The 18,992-nt window shown below is 39.2% G+C and overlaps 1 protein-coding gene across 4 annotated transcripts in view; it reads left to right on the plus strand.

The window, feature by feature from the left end:
- The window catches only part of COL15A1 (collagen type XV alpha 1 chain), a 493,232-nt gene that overhangs the window by 49,718 nt on the left and 424,522 nt on the right, over positions 1–18,992 (plus strand). For all 4 annotated transcript variants that reach the window (XM_072411944.1, XM_072411942.1, XM_072411943.1 and 1 more), the window contains exon 3: positions 4,363–4,910. In XM_072411944.1, the coding sequence (XP_072268045.1) occupies positions 4,363–4,910 (548 nt within the window). The remainder of the gene's footprint in view (positions 1–4,362; positions 4,911–18,992) is intronic.

An 18,992-nucleotide genomic window follows, 5' to 3' on the forward strand; every position in this document is an offset into this window, starting at 1 on the left:
AAAGGGGAAGCCCTTGATTTGAGCATGTTGGAAGCAGCCATTTGTATGTTACCAAAACCCTCTACTGATGCGATTAATTGGTCAAATTATAGGCTGATTTCTCTTCTTAATCTGGATGCAAAGATTCTGGCGACAATCCTGGCATCCCAATTGGAAGATAGTTTGGGTGACTTAGTGTCGGCTGACCAAACGGGTTTTATACCCAGACGACAAGCGGGAGATAGTACACGGAGGATATTGCATTTAATTCAACAAGCTAAACAAAATAGGAATCGGCTTTTTTGCTGAGCTCAGATATAAGCAAAGCATTTGACTCAGTGTTATGGCCCTATCTTATATCATTATTAAACAAATGGGGCTTTGGTGAGAACTTTTGTAAATGGGTTGCCTCACTGTATGACTTCCCTAAGGCATTTATACAATATATGGGCTATCGTTCAGATTGGCAGTAGAACCTCTAGCTTTAGCTATTCGAAATCATGTTGACATTCGGGGCATAGAGATGAATGGGGAACAACATAAACTCTGCCTTTTTGAGGATGAAATTCTCCTTAGTTTGACGAATACCTTGTTAATTTGGCCTAATTTGATGAAGGTAATGGGAGGTTTTCAGGCCTTCTCAGGGGCTGCAGTTAAATAAATCAAAATGTAAGGCTCTTAATATTAATCTATCAATAGAAGTGGAAAATTGCTCAAAGAATCCTTTCCCTTTCAAAGGGAGTTAAAAAGACTTAGCTATTTGGGTATATTTATTCGCTCATCATATGATCTTTTGTATAGCGCCAATTATTAGAAACATGGAAATGCTATTAAATCTCATGGTTGGGTCGTATAGCTTCCATAAAGATGTCTTGGTTACCAAAGTTCCTATATCCCATGAGAGTCCTTCCATTAGCTATGCCTAATCATGTATTAAAAATGTTACAAAGTAAAATTTTAGAATATATTTGGGGGGCAAAGCACCCACGAGTTCCTAGACATACTTTATATCGATCTAGGTACCTGGGTGGCCTATCAGTGCCGCATTTGAGTTCATAGTATAACGCTGCCCAAGTTACTCCCCTGTTACAAAATCATGCCCAAAAGAATATTCCTAAATGTTTTTCCACTGAGAAAACATTGGTGGCACCAATTTCAGTAGATACATTATTCTGGATTCCAGAGTTAAATTGGCACTACATTACCAATCCCATACTGAGACATACATTAAAAATATGGGACTCTATTAAATATACGGGGGGCCTTATGTCTGGTCATAGCCCAGTAAGTTCTAAAATTGGGAACCCGTTGTTTCCTCCTGGTCTTTCTTTTAGAGAGATTAGAGAAAAATATGATGCCCCACCTGAGGAACTCTTTAGGTATCCCCAGATCAGGCATTTTATACAAACTAGGCTGAGATTAACCGTTGGAATTAATAATATGGTTTGAGAGACCATATGGTTTGGTTTGTAAAGGTAAAAGGAGTTTTATCGGCTCTGTATAATACTTTAGTTCAAACAAGTATGGCCATACCATCTTATATATCTAAATGGGAGGCAGATATGGGCATGTAACTGCAACAGGAAGACTGGAATCAGATATGGTCTGCGGTGGCCTATAGTAGCATTACCACTTCAGCGGTAGAAACCAATTATAAATTGATGTTAAGATGGTATATGGTTCCATCTAGGCTTACTAAATTCAAGCTGACCTGTGGCGGTAAATGTTTTAGGGGATGTAATACAGCAGGAACTCTCTCATATATGGTGGGAGTGTCCTAAAATAAGAAAATTTTGGACAAGAGTATATCACATAGCCTATACTTTAATGGGTCGCGTATTTCCTAAAAAACTTTTGTGTTTGAAACCATTGTTATGTACAAATGTTCAATTTAAATTGATATTGTACCTGTTCACGTCAGCCAAAATGGTTTTGGCCAAAGCATGGTGGTCTAAAACCCCCAATGTGCAACAAGTTAAAAATGTCCTGGTTCTTGGTGAATGAAAAGATGAGAGCGATATTGACTGCTTTGGTTCCTAAATTTAAAAAAATAGAGTCACCATGGATTAAGCATTATATGAATAATGGCTGGGATCGGTAAATGTTGACCATATAGTTACATTAATAATTATGTAGGTTGTAATACATGTTCCCTTTTCATAAGTGGGATTGTTAGCTGGCCTGCCCCCTGTCCCCCATCCTTCCTTGGTCTTTGTTGTCTTAGTGGTTGTCGATGTTATATGTAATATGTTAAGAGTATTTGGGTATATATGTCACGCTTAACTGAGTGGTAAAGAAAAAGCAGAAAAAAGTATATAATAATTAGAAAAAGTAAACTAGAAAATAATAGGAAAATAAGGTGAATTCTTATTGTATTAAGATTAAGGGAGTAATGAAGATTGAAACAAAAGGGAATGAAAAATGGTTCAAAGATGAAGTATGGAAGGTTATTTCCTCTCATTCGATATATCACTGAGAGATATTATATTAATTACACAAATTTAAATATGATTTGGATAAGGATTCACAGGTCATGGGTTTTTTTGGGATGGAATCACTAAACAGAAGTAGGGACTGTACAATTATGTTGTAATGGAGGGAAAGGTATAAATACTTTTTCTCCTCTTATTAATAAATCAATTGCACGTTTGTCTTGAGTGTGATAATAGATAAAGGGTTATGGCAGATAATTTTGTTAATATATGAGGGGGGTGGGAATGGGGAAACAGTCTGCAATACAAAAATGAACTAACTAGGAGTATACTGTGTATCGAGATAATAATTTAAAAAAAAAGATAAAGATCAAGTAATAACTAGAACTGAGAAATGCCAAAGGTTGGGAGACATATAATTAAATTTGAAGATTGTGTTGTATAGAGATTACACTGTTTAAGTATGATTTGTTGGAAAACGAATAACGTATGACACATTTTATGTTGGCTTGTTTATTTGTATGATTAAAATGAAACTAATAAAAAAAATTGAAACAGAAAGTGTGGGCATCTTAACTTGTTTGCTGCTGATACCACAGAGGATGGTTAAGATAAAAGATCAGAAGCATTGATATTGTATAGTGACATATAATATTTTTTAAACTCTGCCCAGACCTGGTATCTCTTAGACCCTTTCTGATCTACAATGAATGGAACAAACGTACGCTCCCTTTGCCCTGCAAAACTGGAATTATTTCTCCTATCGTACACCCTTTAACTCTGTGTAGGTCAGCTTGGCGAATCCTGAAATGATCGACTCTGAAATATGTCTGGTGAGGGTGGCAGAAAAATGTGTAGTCCTTTTTGCTGGGATTAAGAATATGCCAAACATCTAGCATTTGATGATGGAGTAAGCCCTTTTTGAGTCTTTTACCCACCACTTGGTATTCCACCTGAACCATCCTTGGTTGAATCCAAAAATGGTTCCGGAGTAAAAAATAAAATCCCCCTCCTAACACCAGAGTACCCTCTCTGAAGTCCTCAAGATGCTCAAGAGTTGTATTTAAAAAGGATTCCTGATTAGTTGAGGGCATATAGTTAGTGGCCAGGATAACCACTTGCTCTCCTACCAACCCTTTTACACATAAATAGCGGCCCTCACCGTCCTTATATAGGTCACTCAGTTTCCAGGGAAGGGAGGATGAAATCGCACCCCTCTCTTTTTAACATCTGTTGCACAAGAATAGTACCCAACGGGATATCGTCAGTTGCGTAAGGTAGACATATGTCCCTCTTTAAAGTGTGTTTCCTGCAGAAAGGCTATCCAAGTTTTCATACTGTACAATCTAGATAGTACGTACGCTTTTCTGGAATAATTGTCTTTTTAATTTTGGAAGCAATTTTAATAAATTCATTACTAATTGTAGCCTTTTGGGCTTCCCAATAATGAACAGAGACATATTATTTAAAAAATAATAGAATACCAGGGGCAGAGAATTAGAAAAAAAAAAAAAAAAGTGACATTTTACCAATTCAGGAAAAAAGTGAGTGTCTTTTGGTAGTACTGGCCCATCTCTCTTACGCACACGGTATCATTCACAACACTCCAATAATTCACCAGATGCCTGTTTCAATGAAACCTTTGTTATATTGTTTTTATATTATTTTAGGGTTTCCAGGTATGGAAGAGCATGTGAGCTTATCTATGTGACCTGGACCTTAGCAGCTAATCGATGGGCCCAGGCACTATGATATGGAGATAAAGAAAGTAAGAATTGATGTCATCCACTTGTGTAAGTTCCAAAGCTTCCAAAGAGTAGACTCCTACAGGAAGGGAGTATAGATTAGTAGGTTTCACCTTGGTGGTGAGGAAACACTGTCAGTTAGTGTCTGCTTAAGCAATGTAATTGTAGCAACATCTGACAATATTATTGATTTGTTTGTTTTACAGACCGTGGCAATAGAGGACATCTTGACCTCTTAGAACTAATTGGAGTACCTCTTCCTCCTTCCGTGTCTTTTATAACTGGGTATGAAGGATTTCCAGCTTACAGTTTTGGTCCCGATGCTAATATTGGCCGCCTCACACGAACTTTTATTCCACAGCCATTCTTTCGAGACTTTGCCATTATTGCTACTTTTAGGCCTAATAGCAAAGATGGAGGTGTTTTGTTTGCTGTAACTGATGCATTTCAGAAGATCATTTATTTGGGCCTTAGACTTTCATCAGTTGAAGATGGTACACAGAGGATAATTATATATTACACAGAGCCAGGTTCGTATATTTCTAGAGAAGCTGCATCTTTTAAATTACCTGTAATGATAAACAAATGGAATCGCATTACAGTGACTGTTGTCAGATATGAAATTGTTCTGTATATGGATTGTGAAGAATACATTAGGATTCCTTTCCAAAGGTCAGCAGAACCACTGACATTTGAAGCCACCTCTGGAATATTTGTTGGAAATGCTGGGGCTACTGGACTGGAAAAATATACAGTAAGTACTCACGAAAAACTTTTATTGAAATAAGTCTTGGCTGTGTAAGTGTGCAGTATAAGGCAAAGTATGCATTGCTTAAGGAGTTTACTGCAGCCCAGGTGCAGGTTTCTAGCCTCAAGGAACACAACCTCAGGCCACATTTTTGCATCTTCCTTTATTTCAGGAAAACATTGATCGTACATTTTCACTCATTTGTGACATCATCCCTCCAGACACATAGGCCCTGATTTATGACAGCTCTCCAAGGCTGGAGAGAATACACTTTCAGAAGTGAAGCTGGGTGATCCAGCAAACCTGGAATGGATCTGGTCCAGGGTTCAAAACGTTTACTAGCAAATAGCAAAATATTTTTAAAAATCCATTCCATGTTTTCTGGATCAACCAGATTCACTTTTGAAAGTGTTTTCTCTCCAGCCTTGGAGAGCTTTCATAAATCAGGCCCATAGTCCCATGCATGGTGCCCTAGGCATGAAGTGAGCATTTTATTTGCTTCTAAAATGTTTCAGTGAAGTCTCCTCCCGTTGCTTTTCCTTGCTGGAAGGCATAATTTTGCAGTTTTTAAGCCAGTTAGGAAGTACTTTGTATATCAATCTTGTTGCTGGAGAATTGAGTTATCAAAGCAAACAACTTGTTACAACACACACAAAAACAACCAGAAAGATATATTTAGCAACTGGGGTGCCTTCATAGGTGTGACTGTATGTATAAATGGTTGTTCTACTACCTAGGTAAAAAAAAACAGCAGTTTGCAATTGATGGGGCACTATTTTGTTTACTTAACTGGTATAATTCAGACAGAGGTTGTTACACTTTTAAATTGCTGTAGAGAAATATAAAACTTTACCAAGCTTCCGGTTCTGGTGCCTCATGTAAGACAGCGGCTCACCCAGGCTCCATCACCCACTGAAGGGAAATATCGCTCTGTACCTCACCCGCTTCCGCTGAAAGTTGAACTGGAGGCACTGGCAGATAGCCAGGACCCAAGAAGGATCGATTCCTGACCAGATCGCAGACTCCGCATTCCATACATTCCACACGCAGAAGGGACTGAGACATCGCTGTTGCAGACAAGATGGCCACCAGTCAAGAAGACAAGAGGGACTCACTCTATGACTTACTCCCCGATGCTTTACAGTCAGGTGAGGAACCTGTATCTTCTTCTGCTGAGCACTTTAATATTGCACAAGCAGTTGCAGCACTTCTTTCACCCACTGTACAAACGGCAATTGATAAAGCTATGGGAAAGGGGCTGCAAGCAATCTGTCAGGAAATCCAAACACATGTCACTAAAATCACCAATGCAGAGGCCAGGATTTCTGAATTGGAAGATGATTTATTTGCTGCAAAAGTTCAATTATCTACTTTAGAAACCAAATCCACCACAATGGCAGAGAAAACTGATGATCTAGAAAACAGAGCACACAGAAATAACCTTTGCATGATAGGAATACCTGAGTCAGTAAAACCCTCACAATTGCTGGACATATGTGCTAGTACTATACCTTCACTTTTGGGTCTGGATCAGAAATGCAAAGTTGAAAGGGGACATTGTTTGGGGGCCCCTCAAAAAGATTAATCGAGGCCCCGGTCATGGTGATGGTCATGGTTGATTACAAACATAAAACTAAAATTTTACAGACCTTTAGACATCAATGCCGCCTTCCTCCGGATGATCATTTTGTTCTCATATTTGAGGACTATTCTGAAGAAGTTACACGCAAACGCAAAAAATTTCATGAAGTATGTTCGTAACTTTTCAAGCATAAAGTTTGCTTCACTTGGAGGGACAAAGTCACTCTTTCACATCAGCGCAAGAAGCTGAACAATTTCTGCAGGAACATATTCCTGGTTCATCGTCAAGACCATCTTCCCCGCCAGTCCTGGTGCATTCGCCAAAAGATTCGACATCAGAAAAAAGCATACCTCCATTGAAATTGAAACGCATCATGAATAAAACCACCACTAAAAGGGCCCCTCCTTTGAAGCAATATTTTCGGCCAGACAGGAATAAGCAAGTGAAAAATAAATTAAGTTACATAAGTGACTGCTAGGAACTTTACTTTTCATTCTCCTGTACATTTAGTGAGAGAAATAAGTGATGCACAGTCGGCGGGTGAATTAATAAAAAGTAATTAATTACAGTCAAGGCTTTAGCTTTAATTTTGGTTAAAGAAATATTTTTGATAGAGTGACTCTGTCTATATATATGAGGGACACCACTAAAATCTTACGTATACATAGTTCTCCCCAGAGGTTTTTAGCCGGTTGCTCCGCCCGGCTGATTTGAATACCCCGCCCAGCTCTCGGCAGCTCTCATCCTCGGATGCACGGATCTCAATGAGGCTGCTCTGTGCTCTGTGCCATCCGTTCAGAGGATTGCTGCTGCCAATGAGAGGTGAGCACACACAGTGAAGGATACACAGGCAGCCCCGCCCCCATCTCATAGCAGGAGCTCTGCCTGTGAAATGTATCCACCTCTAGCTCTGCGTGTGAATTCTGCATCCTCACAGCTCTGTGTGTACAAACCTCCATATCTCCTAAACTGTATGTCACAATGACCTGTAATTTTCAGGGTGTACAGGGGACCCTCATAAATACTAGTTATTACAATTTCAGCCCTCCAGCTTTAAAAAATTTCAAGATATGGGGGTCACAAATGTAAAATGTTATGAAAATTGAACTTTGGGGTTGCTGTTTCAGAGGAAAGTGCAACTAGGAGTCCTAAATTAAAAGTGCAAATTGGGGACTCCAGGGCTCCACTGTAAGAAACCAAAAACATAGGTACAAGTGGGGAACATCTGTGACTAACATCCCCTAAAACTTCATCACTATGGCATCATTAGAAAATGAACTCTGACCACTACATTTTATTGAGGTTGAGGTACAGGAAGGTTACAGTCATGTTTAACAAGAAAGTGCATTTTAATGGACAGTTTTTTTTTTTTAATGTTGTAATGATGCCATGGTGATGAAAGGTAATAGCCACACGTGTCTCCCACTTCCACCTATATTTTTGTTTCCCTGCACCTCCTAATTTTGGAGAAATTGGGGTTTGAGGTAAGATGCAGACAGATATGTGTAACAGAGCAGGCAGCACATTTTGCTAGGTAGAGATTTATGTTCTCATAATGCCATAGTAATTACATTTTAAGAAGGTTTAGCCACAAGTGTCCCCCACTTGCACCTACAGTTTCAGTTTCCTATGCCTCCACGCGTACCTTAAAAATGTCAAGTTAATATAACCAACGGTTTAGGAGATCTGAAGGTTTGAACACAGCGAGTTGTTAGGCTGTAGAATATGACAAGCAGCTTTTACACTCACATTGCTATCACACTGCGCTGCCGATGACATCATTACACACTGCGGACAAACTTCACAGACAGTGTTTTTATATAGAATATAAACAGTGATGAGAGGGGGTCACTCATCACTGTCCATATTCTGGAGGTCTGTCTTGTCCCCATCTGATATCACATGCATGATGCTATTAAAGCATCGCCACATTTTTAACATTATATTAAAGAGTGACTTTCTCTGTTATGTAATGGAAAAATGTGCGTTTTTTGTCTTTACACTTTTGTGGAGAGGACCTCCCCCCTTCAGTCTTCACTTCCATTTCGGTAAAGACCGAAAAGGAAATCTGCAGCCTCCTGGGATATTTGTGTCACATATCCCAAGAGGCTCTGCACTGCTCCTTGTGTACATGCACCTTTAGAGGCTTTCTTATAATGTAAAAAAAAAAAGTGTTCAATCTCATGCATGCGCAGTGCAAGGCAGCATTGGACGTACAAGTGAGCATCAGAGAAAAGGTGGAAGCTGAGCCAGCATGGGCCTGCTGGGCTAATTTTGTAAAAGAATCAAGTGGAAAAAAAAATGTTTTCACAAAAGTTCACTTTACCTTAATATAGACACAGGAGCACATCTGAAGTTAGGCTGAATTCACACTGGCAGTAAGGTTACATTTGTCCATTCCTCATGCCAGGAACCACTGCTGCTTAAAAAACCTCTAGCTCTGAAAAAGCCCAGCACTTACCGCCTGTTACCAATCCTAGATGCCTAGAACTTACTGCCTGTTACCAATCCTAGGTGCCCAGCACTTACCGTCTGTTACCAATCCTAGGTGCCTAGAATTTACTGCCTGTTACCAATCCTAGGGGCCTAGAACTTAGCGCCTGTTATCAATCCTAGGGGCCTAGCACTTATGGCCTGTTACCAATCCTAGGTGCCCAGCACTTATGGCCTGTTACCAATCCTAGGTGGCCAGCACTTATGGCCTGTTACCAATCCTAGGTGCCCAGCACTTATGGCCTGTTGCCAACCCTAGGTGCCTAGAACTTACCGCCTGTTATCAATCCTAGGGGCCTAGCACTTATGGCCTGTTACCAATCCTAGGTGCCCAGCACGTATGGCCTGTTACCAATCCTAGGTGCCTAGCACCTACCGCCTGTTACCAATCCTGGTGCCTAGCACTTACTGCCTGTTACCAATCCTAGGTGCCTAGCACTTAAGGTGCGTACACACTTCCAATTTTTATCGTTCCAATCGAACGACGAACGATCGATTGGGCAAAAAATCGTTGGTAAAAAAGTAACCAACGACGCCGACGAACGAGGAAAGTCGCTGGAAACGAACGACCGGACCGACGGATCGGATTGGACGACGATCGTTGAACATCGTTCGTGTGTACGGTCGTTCGTTGATCGTCCATGTTCAGAGCATGCGTGATGAACGAACGTCCGTTCACTTTACTGTCGTGCACATAGTTCCTCTATCGCTCAAACGATCGTATCTATTGTGTGTACAATATCTATGAACGATCGTGACGTTAACTCTATGTGCAGGATCGGTGCTATACGATCGTTCGTATATATCGTGCATGAACGTTCGTCGTTCGTTTTCCAACGATAATAATTGGAAGTGTGTATGTAGCTTTACTGCCTGTTACCAATCCTAGGTGCCTAGCAGTTGCCAGACGTCACTTAGAAGGGGTAAATGTTTTTTGCTGCTAATATGAGCTAAGCCTAACTTGTTACACCACATTCATTATACTATTACACTACTACAAAGGACTACACTCTTAAAACTTAGTAAGTTGGGTCACAATACACGGCATAGGACAGTTGTGGCAAAATACATAGAATAGAAAAATTGGATATACTAACGGGGCAGCATTACAAAGTTGTAACAAATAATTGGGAGAAGGTAGAACACTGAAACAATAAGAGGTTACTAGATACTCATGGCATAAACAACTGGGAGCACTAAATTTGCCGTGTTTTGCCACACCCCCTTTTTTACCACCCGGCTACAGCTTCCTACCACCCGGCTGAAAAAAATTTCTGGGGAGAACACTGCATATATATATTTTACTAGCCTCAAGGTTTGAGCCTTGTACACAATATGTTTTTGTCTTTTTTTTTTCTGTTAATTGGAAAGCTACTACTTGAGGAAAAAAGGAAGGTCCATCCTTATGTGGAAATTACAGTATTTGATGTTTTATTTTGTTGTCAGTGTTTTCAGCAGCATGTTTTGTATTTATTTTTTTCTTTTACAAAGGTTTGAATTATATTTGTCTCAACATACTCAAAGCTTAATGACCCTGATTGTACATGTTAATGAGGTTTCATGTGGCTCCTCCCCCCATTTGTGGAGGAGGACCCACTTGACCTTACTGATGCCTATTAGATAAGTGGGTATCAATGTGAAATGCGAGTGGATTTCTTTGTCATTGTCCAAGTGCAAGTTGATGTGCTATATATTTGTTATCTGTCGATGAGGATAGTTTCTTGGAATGTGAAGGGGCTGAGGTCCCCTAATAAGCGAATGCAGATGTTGCCTCAGTTAAAGAGGTTTAAAGCTGATATTGCGTTACTTCAGGAGACACATTTAAGTACAGATGATTTTCACAGAATGCGAACATTATGGGTGGGTGAGGTATTTGGATCTCCAGCTGTAGGAAGTAAGGCAGGTGTATTAATTCTGACACACAAAAATGATCCAGGAAAAGTTTTTTTCATCCTATGATTGTGAGAGGAAAATAGTTACTATTGAATTGCAGCTATATGATAATCAGTATTTTTATACAATGTGTATGCCCCAAACTCCCCTGCACTCTCTTTATATCAAAATCTATCCGTAAGGATTATGAAAGATCTTAGTCCCTGTAAGATAGTGGGAGGAGATTTTAACATGGTAATGCATATTGATGAAGATAGAAAGTTACCCCACCATTTTTTTAACTCAAACTCATGAAAGGCGCCGCACCAACCCATGTATTTATATGATTTTGTTCATGCTATGCAATTGCAGGATGTATGGAGACAGAAGTTTCGGATAGAAAGGCATTTTACTTTTTATTCCAATGTCCCCGCTTCACAAGCAAGGTTGAATTACCTGTTTAGTCTTTATTGCCTTACATTGATTTGCCTGATATTCACCCAATGGTGGTCTCTCATTCGCCAATATCTTTATATGTCCATGATGCATTTCCTAGAGGAGACGCCTATCCCTACTTATTTACACCAGGATTCGGAATTTCAGGCTACTGGTCAAGCGGCATGGCTGGAATACACAACCACTAATTCTGCCCATGTGACTGATCCTATTTTATTTTGGGAAGCAGGTAAAGCATTTTTGAGGGGTGAAATTTTAGCTATTACAGCAAGTAGGAAACATAAAACACATTCTCAATATTTGAAATCTTTGAATTATTTGAGAATTGCTCAAAGTCACCTTAATTCTAATCCAACTGCTGAAAATAGAAATAGAAATGGCAGGAAACTAAACACCAGATTGACCATTGGCTAATCAAACATGAACAGTATAAATATACATTTTTAGGTTTGAAATATTATAAATATCGAAAAAGATCTGGGAAAATGATGGCAAACTAAGTTAAACCTTTTGTGGCTCATAAAATGCCGTGCTCAATATTTACAAAAGATGGTGATCTGGTGTCACACCACAAACAAGTGGTAGAGGCGTTTGCCTGCTATTACCAAACACTGTGTACAACTACATACTCTGACGAGGTTGTTTGCAATAAATTGTTGGAAGATAGTGCCATTCTCACTTTAGAACCGGCACAGATAGAATATTTGAACTCGTCAATTACTATTGTGGAAATAAGGTCAGGTATAGGTTAAATGGCCATGGGAAAGGCGCCAGGCCCAGATGGGTATATCATTGAATTTTATAAAATGCTTAGAGAGGAAGTTTCCCCTGTCTCGGAACAGTTGTATGCAGATATGTGGCAAGGGAACCATTATTTTCTGACTGGAAGGGAGTCATATATAAAGGCGTTTCCTAAAAAAGACAGAGATCCCAGATATCTGAAATCCTACAGACCTATTTTTTTAATAAATATTGATGCCAAAATATTACCGTGTTTCCCCAAAAATAAGACAGGGTCTTATATTTATTTTACCTCTGAAAATAGGGCCTATTTTCAGGAGATGTTTTATTTTTCTCATGCACAAAAAATCTATATTCATGTACAAACATCTGTATTTATTAATGTACAAAAATCTGTATTTACAAAACTATATATAATGGTTATATTTACCAATAGGTATATATATACATAAGCAAACAAGTGCAACATAACAAGAAAATGTGCTGACAATTAACATATGACTCAGAGCAACATGCAGACACAGAAACAAAACTTCCAAAGCTTTGTTGACCACAAACGGTAACCAGTATAAAAAAAAGTAAGTAAAAGCAAAAAAAAACAAATCAATCAATAAATATGCATTGCTGCTAATGAATGAAATACTAGCAAGGACCCTTTGAAAAGAGAATCCACCAACCTCTTATTAGTTGTAGTGTCTCACCAAAGTACCCTAGGTTCATTACCCTGCGATTTCTTCATCCCCTCCTCCAGTGATTTGAAAATCTTCTGCTCTCTCTCTGCTCTCTCCTTCCTCTTGGTATCCCTCCGCGTACTACTGACCGCACCCTCTGAAGAAGCCAATAGGGCTTACTTTAGGGGGAGGGCTTAAATTTCACCCTTGCATGATTAGCATGCTAGGGCTTACTTTCGGGGTAGGTCTTATTTTCGGGAAAACACATCTATCTAAAATTATGGTGGATAGATTGGCCAAGATTCCCCCACAAATAATATCTCCGGTGCAAGTGGGCTTTGTCAAAGGAAGATCAGCAGTTACAAATATCAGGAAGGTTCTGGCCGTATTGGAATATTCTAAGTTACACTCTACGGAAGATGTAGGGATGGTGGGCATGGACGCAGAAAAGGCCTTTCATAGCGTAAATCTGCAAAGGCTTTTTAAAGTGCTTAATCACATAGGACTGAGAGTGCCTTACTACCAACTGTTGGTGGAAATGTACAAATCCCCTATTGCGTGAGTTAGTATTCCTGGTTTTTTATCTAACACCATCTCATTGGAAAGGGTTACTCGACAGGGATGCCTGTTGTCGCCGCTTCTTTTTAATCTTGCTTTGGAACCATTAGTACGAGTTATTGAAAATACCAAAAATTTACATGGTGTGCGCTTTCATACCCAAGAGATCCGTTCTGCATTTTTTGCAGATTATTTATTGGTGTTTACTTCAAGGCTGGACATAGACCTTCCTTGTTTGCGTGATTTTTTTTTACAATTTAGTGAAGTTTCGGGTCTTCAAACAAATTTTGATAAAAGGTAAATACTGACGATAACCTCAATTAAACAACGTAGCTGGTTGAGTTTGACTCCTTTTGCAATAGCCAAACAACATTTTTTATATTTGGGAATTAAGGTGGTGGGCACTATGCCATCTTCTATATACACTTTAAACTACCCACCACTTATACAAAAAAAACTGAAAGAATTGAAAATGTGGAAACATCTACCCATGTCATTTATAGGAAGAAACCTATTAAAATGATGTCTTTTTCTAAACTATTGTATCTGTTGCAAACTATCCCATTATTGTTAAAACACGTTGATGTCAACTTGCTAAATAGAGCATTTATACAATTTTTATGGAAAGGCATCCATACTCACATTTCGGCTCGTAAGCTATATCTTCCATTAATTTAGGGTGGGTTGAATCTGCTTAATATCTGATTGTACAATTTGGTGTGTCTCTCTAGACACATGATTGATTGGTTAACCTTTTGTCTGCCCCAGCCGAGTTATCTCGTGTGAGATAAGCAGTGCAAATAAGCCCCAGTCGGTTTACTCAGAATGCTGTTAATGCTTGGAATGCTTTGATCATTCTGTCCTGTCAGAGGATTGAGCAGTCAGCTGACTTCCCTCTGTATGGAAACTATAGTCCCATACTGCCCCCTAGTGACAAGTAGACATAAATACACATTACAGCAGTGGCCTTGTAAGCAGTATTCTCCCTAGATACACTGTTTCAGGCCAATCAAATAAGTTATAATAATCAACAACTTGCTACACTGCCTACTCTTCTTCCTACTACCTCCAATTTCTCCCTACAGCATCTCTGAGGCCTGATCTTTGAGAGTCTAGATATATGTGTGCTAAAAAAAATGTGGCGCTGTGTGTACAACCCTGTTTTCAAAATTTCCACACATTGATGAAATTCTAAAAGATGCTTTCCCCACTTTGTTATATTACATTAACAGGTGACCGTGGAATAACTAGTAGCAAGGAAATGTCATAAATATAAACTAACAAAATTTGCTCCAAAATGGCGGTTAAAAGGTACCTCTACCTACTCTAATTACACTCTGGAAAAAGCGATAGTTTATTCTTGGGATCCTAAAGCCTTAATTCATATTAAATAGCTAAACTACTGGGCTCTTTAAAACATAATATGCTGATTAGAGATACAATTCTAGCCTAGAAGGTTATTTGGAAAAGATTGAAGCTCCCAATTTCATTTGCAAGATATTTGCCGAAGGCAATCCAGAATATCCACAGGGACAAGTTCATAAGGCATTTCACGTATGGGAAACTAAGGGTCTATGTATGGTGGGAGATTCGCTCAAACCAGGTTTTTCTGGGATATTGCCCCCACTGATTTTGAAAAATAAATACTCTTTGCCTACTGGTCAGTACACCCTATTTATGTTACGCAGATACATCAACATGGGAAGTCTTTGGTTACTGATTATTTGGGTACATTTCACTCTAAAGTGTTTGATATACTACTTTCTTTACCGGTACCCTCTATATCTGCGGTTTACTCATTTCACCAATGTTTTTATTTAACATCTTTGGAAGATACCAATATAAAACAATGGGCCAAATATTTTCCTTATTCTATGCAGTGGAGAAAATACTGTCTGGGTATTTATCAGTTCGTAAATGCATGACTAATGAAAATTGGAGGGAAACCCAATTTAAACTGATGCATAGGGCATACAAAGTTTTTATTCACAGTCTTCAAGTGAATTGCCCCAAGTGACGAGTTGCCATAAATGTAAGGGCCGTAAGCCTTCTCTTAAACATCATTTGTGGTCTTGTCCATTAATTTCTTTGTATTGGCAATGTGTTATTAGATTTATTGCAAGGATTATGGTTTGCACAATCCTTCTTGATCCATTTTTATGTATCTTTGGTAATTGGGAAGATACAATGCCTGTAGTTCTAACCAGTGGAACTAGAAGATTGGTCAGCATATGTTTGCTAGCAGTAAGAATGTCATGCACAGAGAGACAGGACCACTAAGATGTGCTATAGCTTGCATGGAGGTGGTGTAAGCCCTGAGAAGGGCCATGGCACAGAGTCTAAGCAATAACCAGGTTTCATCCAGAGTCTCTGATGGTAAGAATGTTGTGCCGCTGGTTACTGCCAGGTTGCTGTCCTTGGGCACACCAAGGTGGGCGAAGCACGGTACCAAATCACAACGCAGAAGGATAGTCAAGGGAAGCTGAGGCAGGCAGCAAGCAAGAGAGGTCAGGTCACACACCAGGGGTTTAAAAGCCAGAAATCCAGGAGACAGACTGCACTGACACAAAGGCCACTTGCAGGCACAGGGAACACAGGAGACACTGGCAGCAACAGGAGGTACAGGTGATGCAAGGATATCCACAGACAGACAGAAACACTGGAACAGCACAGGGAAGTTGGGTGCAAACCAACAGATTGGACAATGAGGGGTTAACGCAGGAGCTGGACACAGGAAACAATGGATTAAGCAGGAGGTGAACAGGAACTAGATCACAGAGCTAGGGAGCTCGAGACAATTAGTGAAGACTTGTTGCATGAACACAAAATGCAGTCTGTGAGCTAGCTAAATAGCCAGGGCTGATCAAGAGGCTATTTTCTGATTGGCCAGCGGCATGGACAGAGTTGATAAAGCTTGGAAAAAGAGGCCCGCCCAGCATCAGAACTGCCCGCATGCGCAGGAGAGTGATGCCTGTGCTTTAGTGAGGAACAGGTAAGTGTGACAAAGAAGAGCTATTATGGCATTGTGGATATATACTCGTTCCCCGCTAGTTTACGACATCAGAACTTCCTTACAAATTTTATATGGAGAATTGTTGAAATTGAAATTTCAATATCCTACATGGTTTATAACTAAAAGAGTGTACTGACTGGCAATAATATTGTACAATAGGTGAAGAAGTTTTTTTATAATGATGTGACGGTTGTACTTTTTGTTAAAAAAAAAAAAAACTTTAGCAAAATAATTACTGTAGTTATCAGAAATAAGTCTTTTTACACAACTAGAACCCTATTATCTAGAATGTCCATAATGAATATATATATTCATGCAATAGAAGTAATTAATTACACAGACCTTTTTTCACCCACTTTACAGCCTCTCTCTTCTGGCTCAGTACATTATCCCCACAGTATTTGCTTGTGAGATCAGTTTATTAGGATTGTAAAGTAGTTGCATTTGGCATATAATTATCAATGCCAGCATCAATAGGTTTAATTAAGACCAGCTGAGTTCGACCTGCACCACCTGGTAACACTCCAAAACACTCCAATAGTTGTTTTATAATCAAAATGAGATAGGGTTAATAAAAAAAATGTGTACACCTTAGGAGAATTGCTGGTATCAGAAAAATTTGGTGCAGTTGCAGGGTGTTTCATAATATATATAATCTTTTGAAATATCTACAGCTGGTAATATATACAAGATCTGGTTTTTAGGCAAAGACCTCGATATCTTCCCAAGACCAGCAACCAGAATAATAATGCAAACTATATACAGTAAAAGCAATATATAGCAACTCAATAAAGTGTATTAAGACCTATAATAACCAAGACAATAAAATATATGAACTCTTGAGAATAGTCCTTTTTAAAAGCCTAACTTACTGCTAGAGTTTGTAAGTTGTTAGGAGCTTACTTGTGCATGGCCACTACTACTTGCTCAGTCTTCTGTTCTTTTATGCAAGCAGAAGATTATGATCTTTATACAGTATTTTAGTAGTATAGTGTTTATACAGCACCGACATACTACATAACCCTTTACAAAGTCTGTAGTCATATTACTAGCTGTCCCCCAGATGAACTGACAATCTAATGTCTCTACCATAGTTTTATGTCATTAATACAATCTAAGGCCAATTTTTGAGGGGAAGCCAGTTAACCTAATTGCAAGTTTTTGGCATGTGGGAGGAAACCGGAATGCCTAGAGAAAACCCAGCAAACACGAGAAAAGTAAGGCAAAGTGTCCTAGCCAAGATTTTTACATTTTTTTGAATCCTTGTTGTTAAAAGTCTTCCTATGTTACGTCAGTACACAGTTATTATCTTTTTTTTATTGGAAGTTATGAAGTACTTTTATGGAAATAATGGCATGCTTAGCAGATCAGGCATGTCTTTCACTTGCCTGTAATGAAAATAATGCTGCCAGTAGAGGGCAAACTTAGACAGCCTTGGGTGTTCATTCCAATGGACTCCAGATCCATCATGAGAAAACCTATACAAGGTTTACACAAGGTTGTGTGCACTGACAAATTTTTAATAGCTTGTTTTGCAATATGGGGGGAAGGGGGCATCTGAAGTGAAGTGCTAATTAAAGACATACCAGTTACCATTCAGAACATCACAATTTAGAACAAGGGACTTTTTAGGCACTCATATTAAAAAATGAAAAAACATAATTTTTTTTTCAGCAATTTAAAAATATATATAAAAATGTCACACAATTCACATACAGCAAAATTTATTGATAAAATTGTCACAACTGCATAGTCTCACATCAATATGAATTTCAATGCATTTCGCAGACATGTCCGCTTTCTCAGGAAATGATGTTGAGACCTATCAATGCAATAACGAACTAATTTCATTTAACAGGCAATAGTACCATATTTTCTGAATAATAAAATGTACATGCACTTTACATGCACAGTGTGGATACCTCCTCTAAAAAAAGAGATGTGCAGATCAATCAATCAATCAGAGGCAGCAGGCAGCATGGCAAGATACAGGCCCAGGAATATCATAGGGTTTGTGAGCAGGTGTACCTACAAGCATTTGTATCAAGTTTAAAACCAACAATTTTAAATTGTGCTATATTCCCCTTATATATTTAAATTGAACTTTCCCATATATATATATATATATATATATATATATATATATATATATATATATATCAGGAGTGTGCAGGGGATGGTGTCTGGGGATGGGCCGGCAGTTGATCAGGAGCCCACAGATAAACAGTACAGAAATTACAAGGAAATCCAGAAAACAAGTCAAACACAGGACAACAGTTCACCAAACGAGGTACAAAGGAATGGGCACAGTCGAGGTCACAGGCAGAGGTTGGTCCAGGCTGAGTATAGTAAGTGGAATGTCAGGAACAGGCTAGGATCAGCAACAGAAAAACACATGAAAATCTCTCAAGCACAGATAAGCCCAGCTAACGCTATAACAGGCAAAGAAGACTGAAAGCCAGTGACAGCATAGGATTGTCCTGGAACCACTCTGCTAATCAACTGCAAAACAGCTCCCAATTACACTCAGCTGTGCAGCCTCAGCAGTGCAGGGGATGCCAAGAGGAAAACCACGGCTAAAGGGAAACAAGGACGCTGCAACCCTCAGAACACTAATCCTAAAACCCCATGTGCTACTAGGAGCGCAGCCGTTGGGGAGAATGGGCTGAGCGCGCCTTCCTGTGGTGAGGCACCACCTGGGA

The sequence above is a fragment of the Pyxicephalus adspersus genome, chromosome 5, assembly GCF_032062135.1.
Source record: "Pyxicephalus adspersus chromosome 5, UCB_Pads_2.0, whole genome shotgun sequence".
Classification (NCBI taxonomy): domain Eukaryota; kingdom Metazoa; phylum Chordata; class Amphibia; order Anura; family Pyxicephalidae; genus Pyxicephalus; species Pyxicephalus adspersus.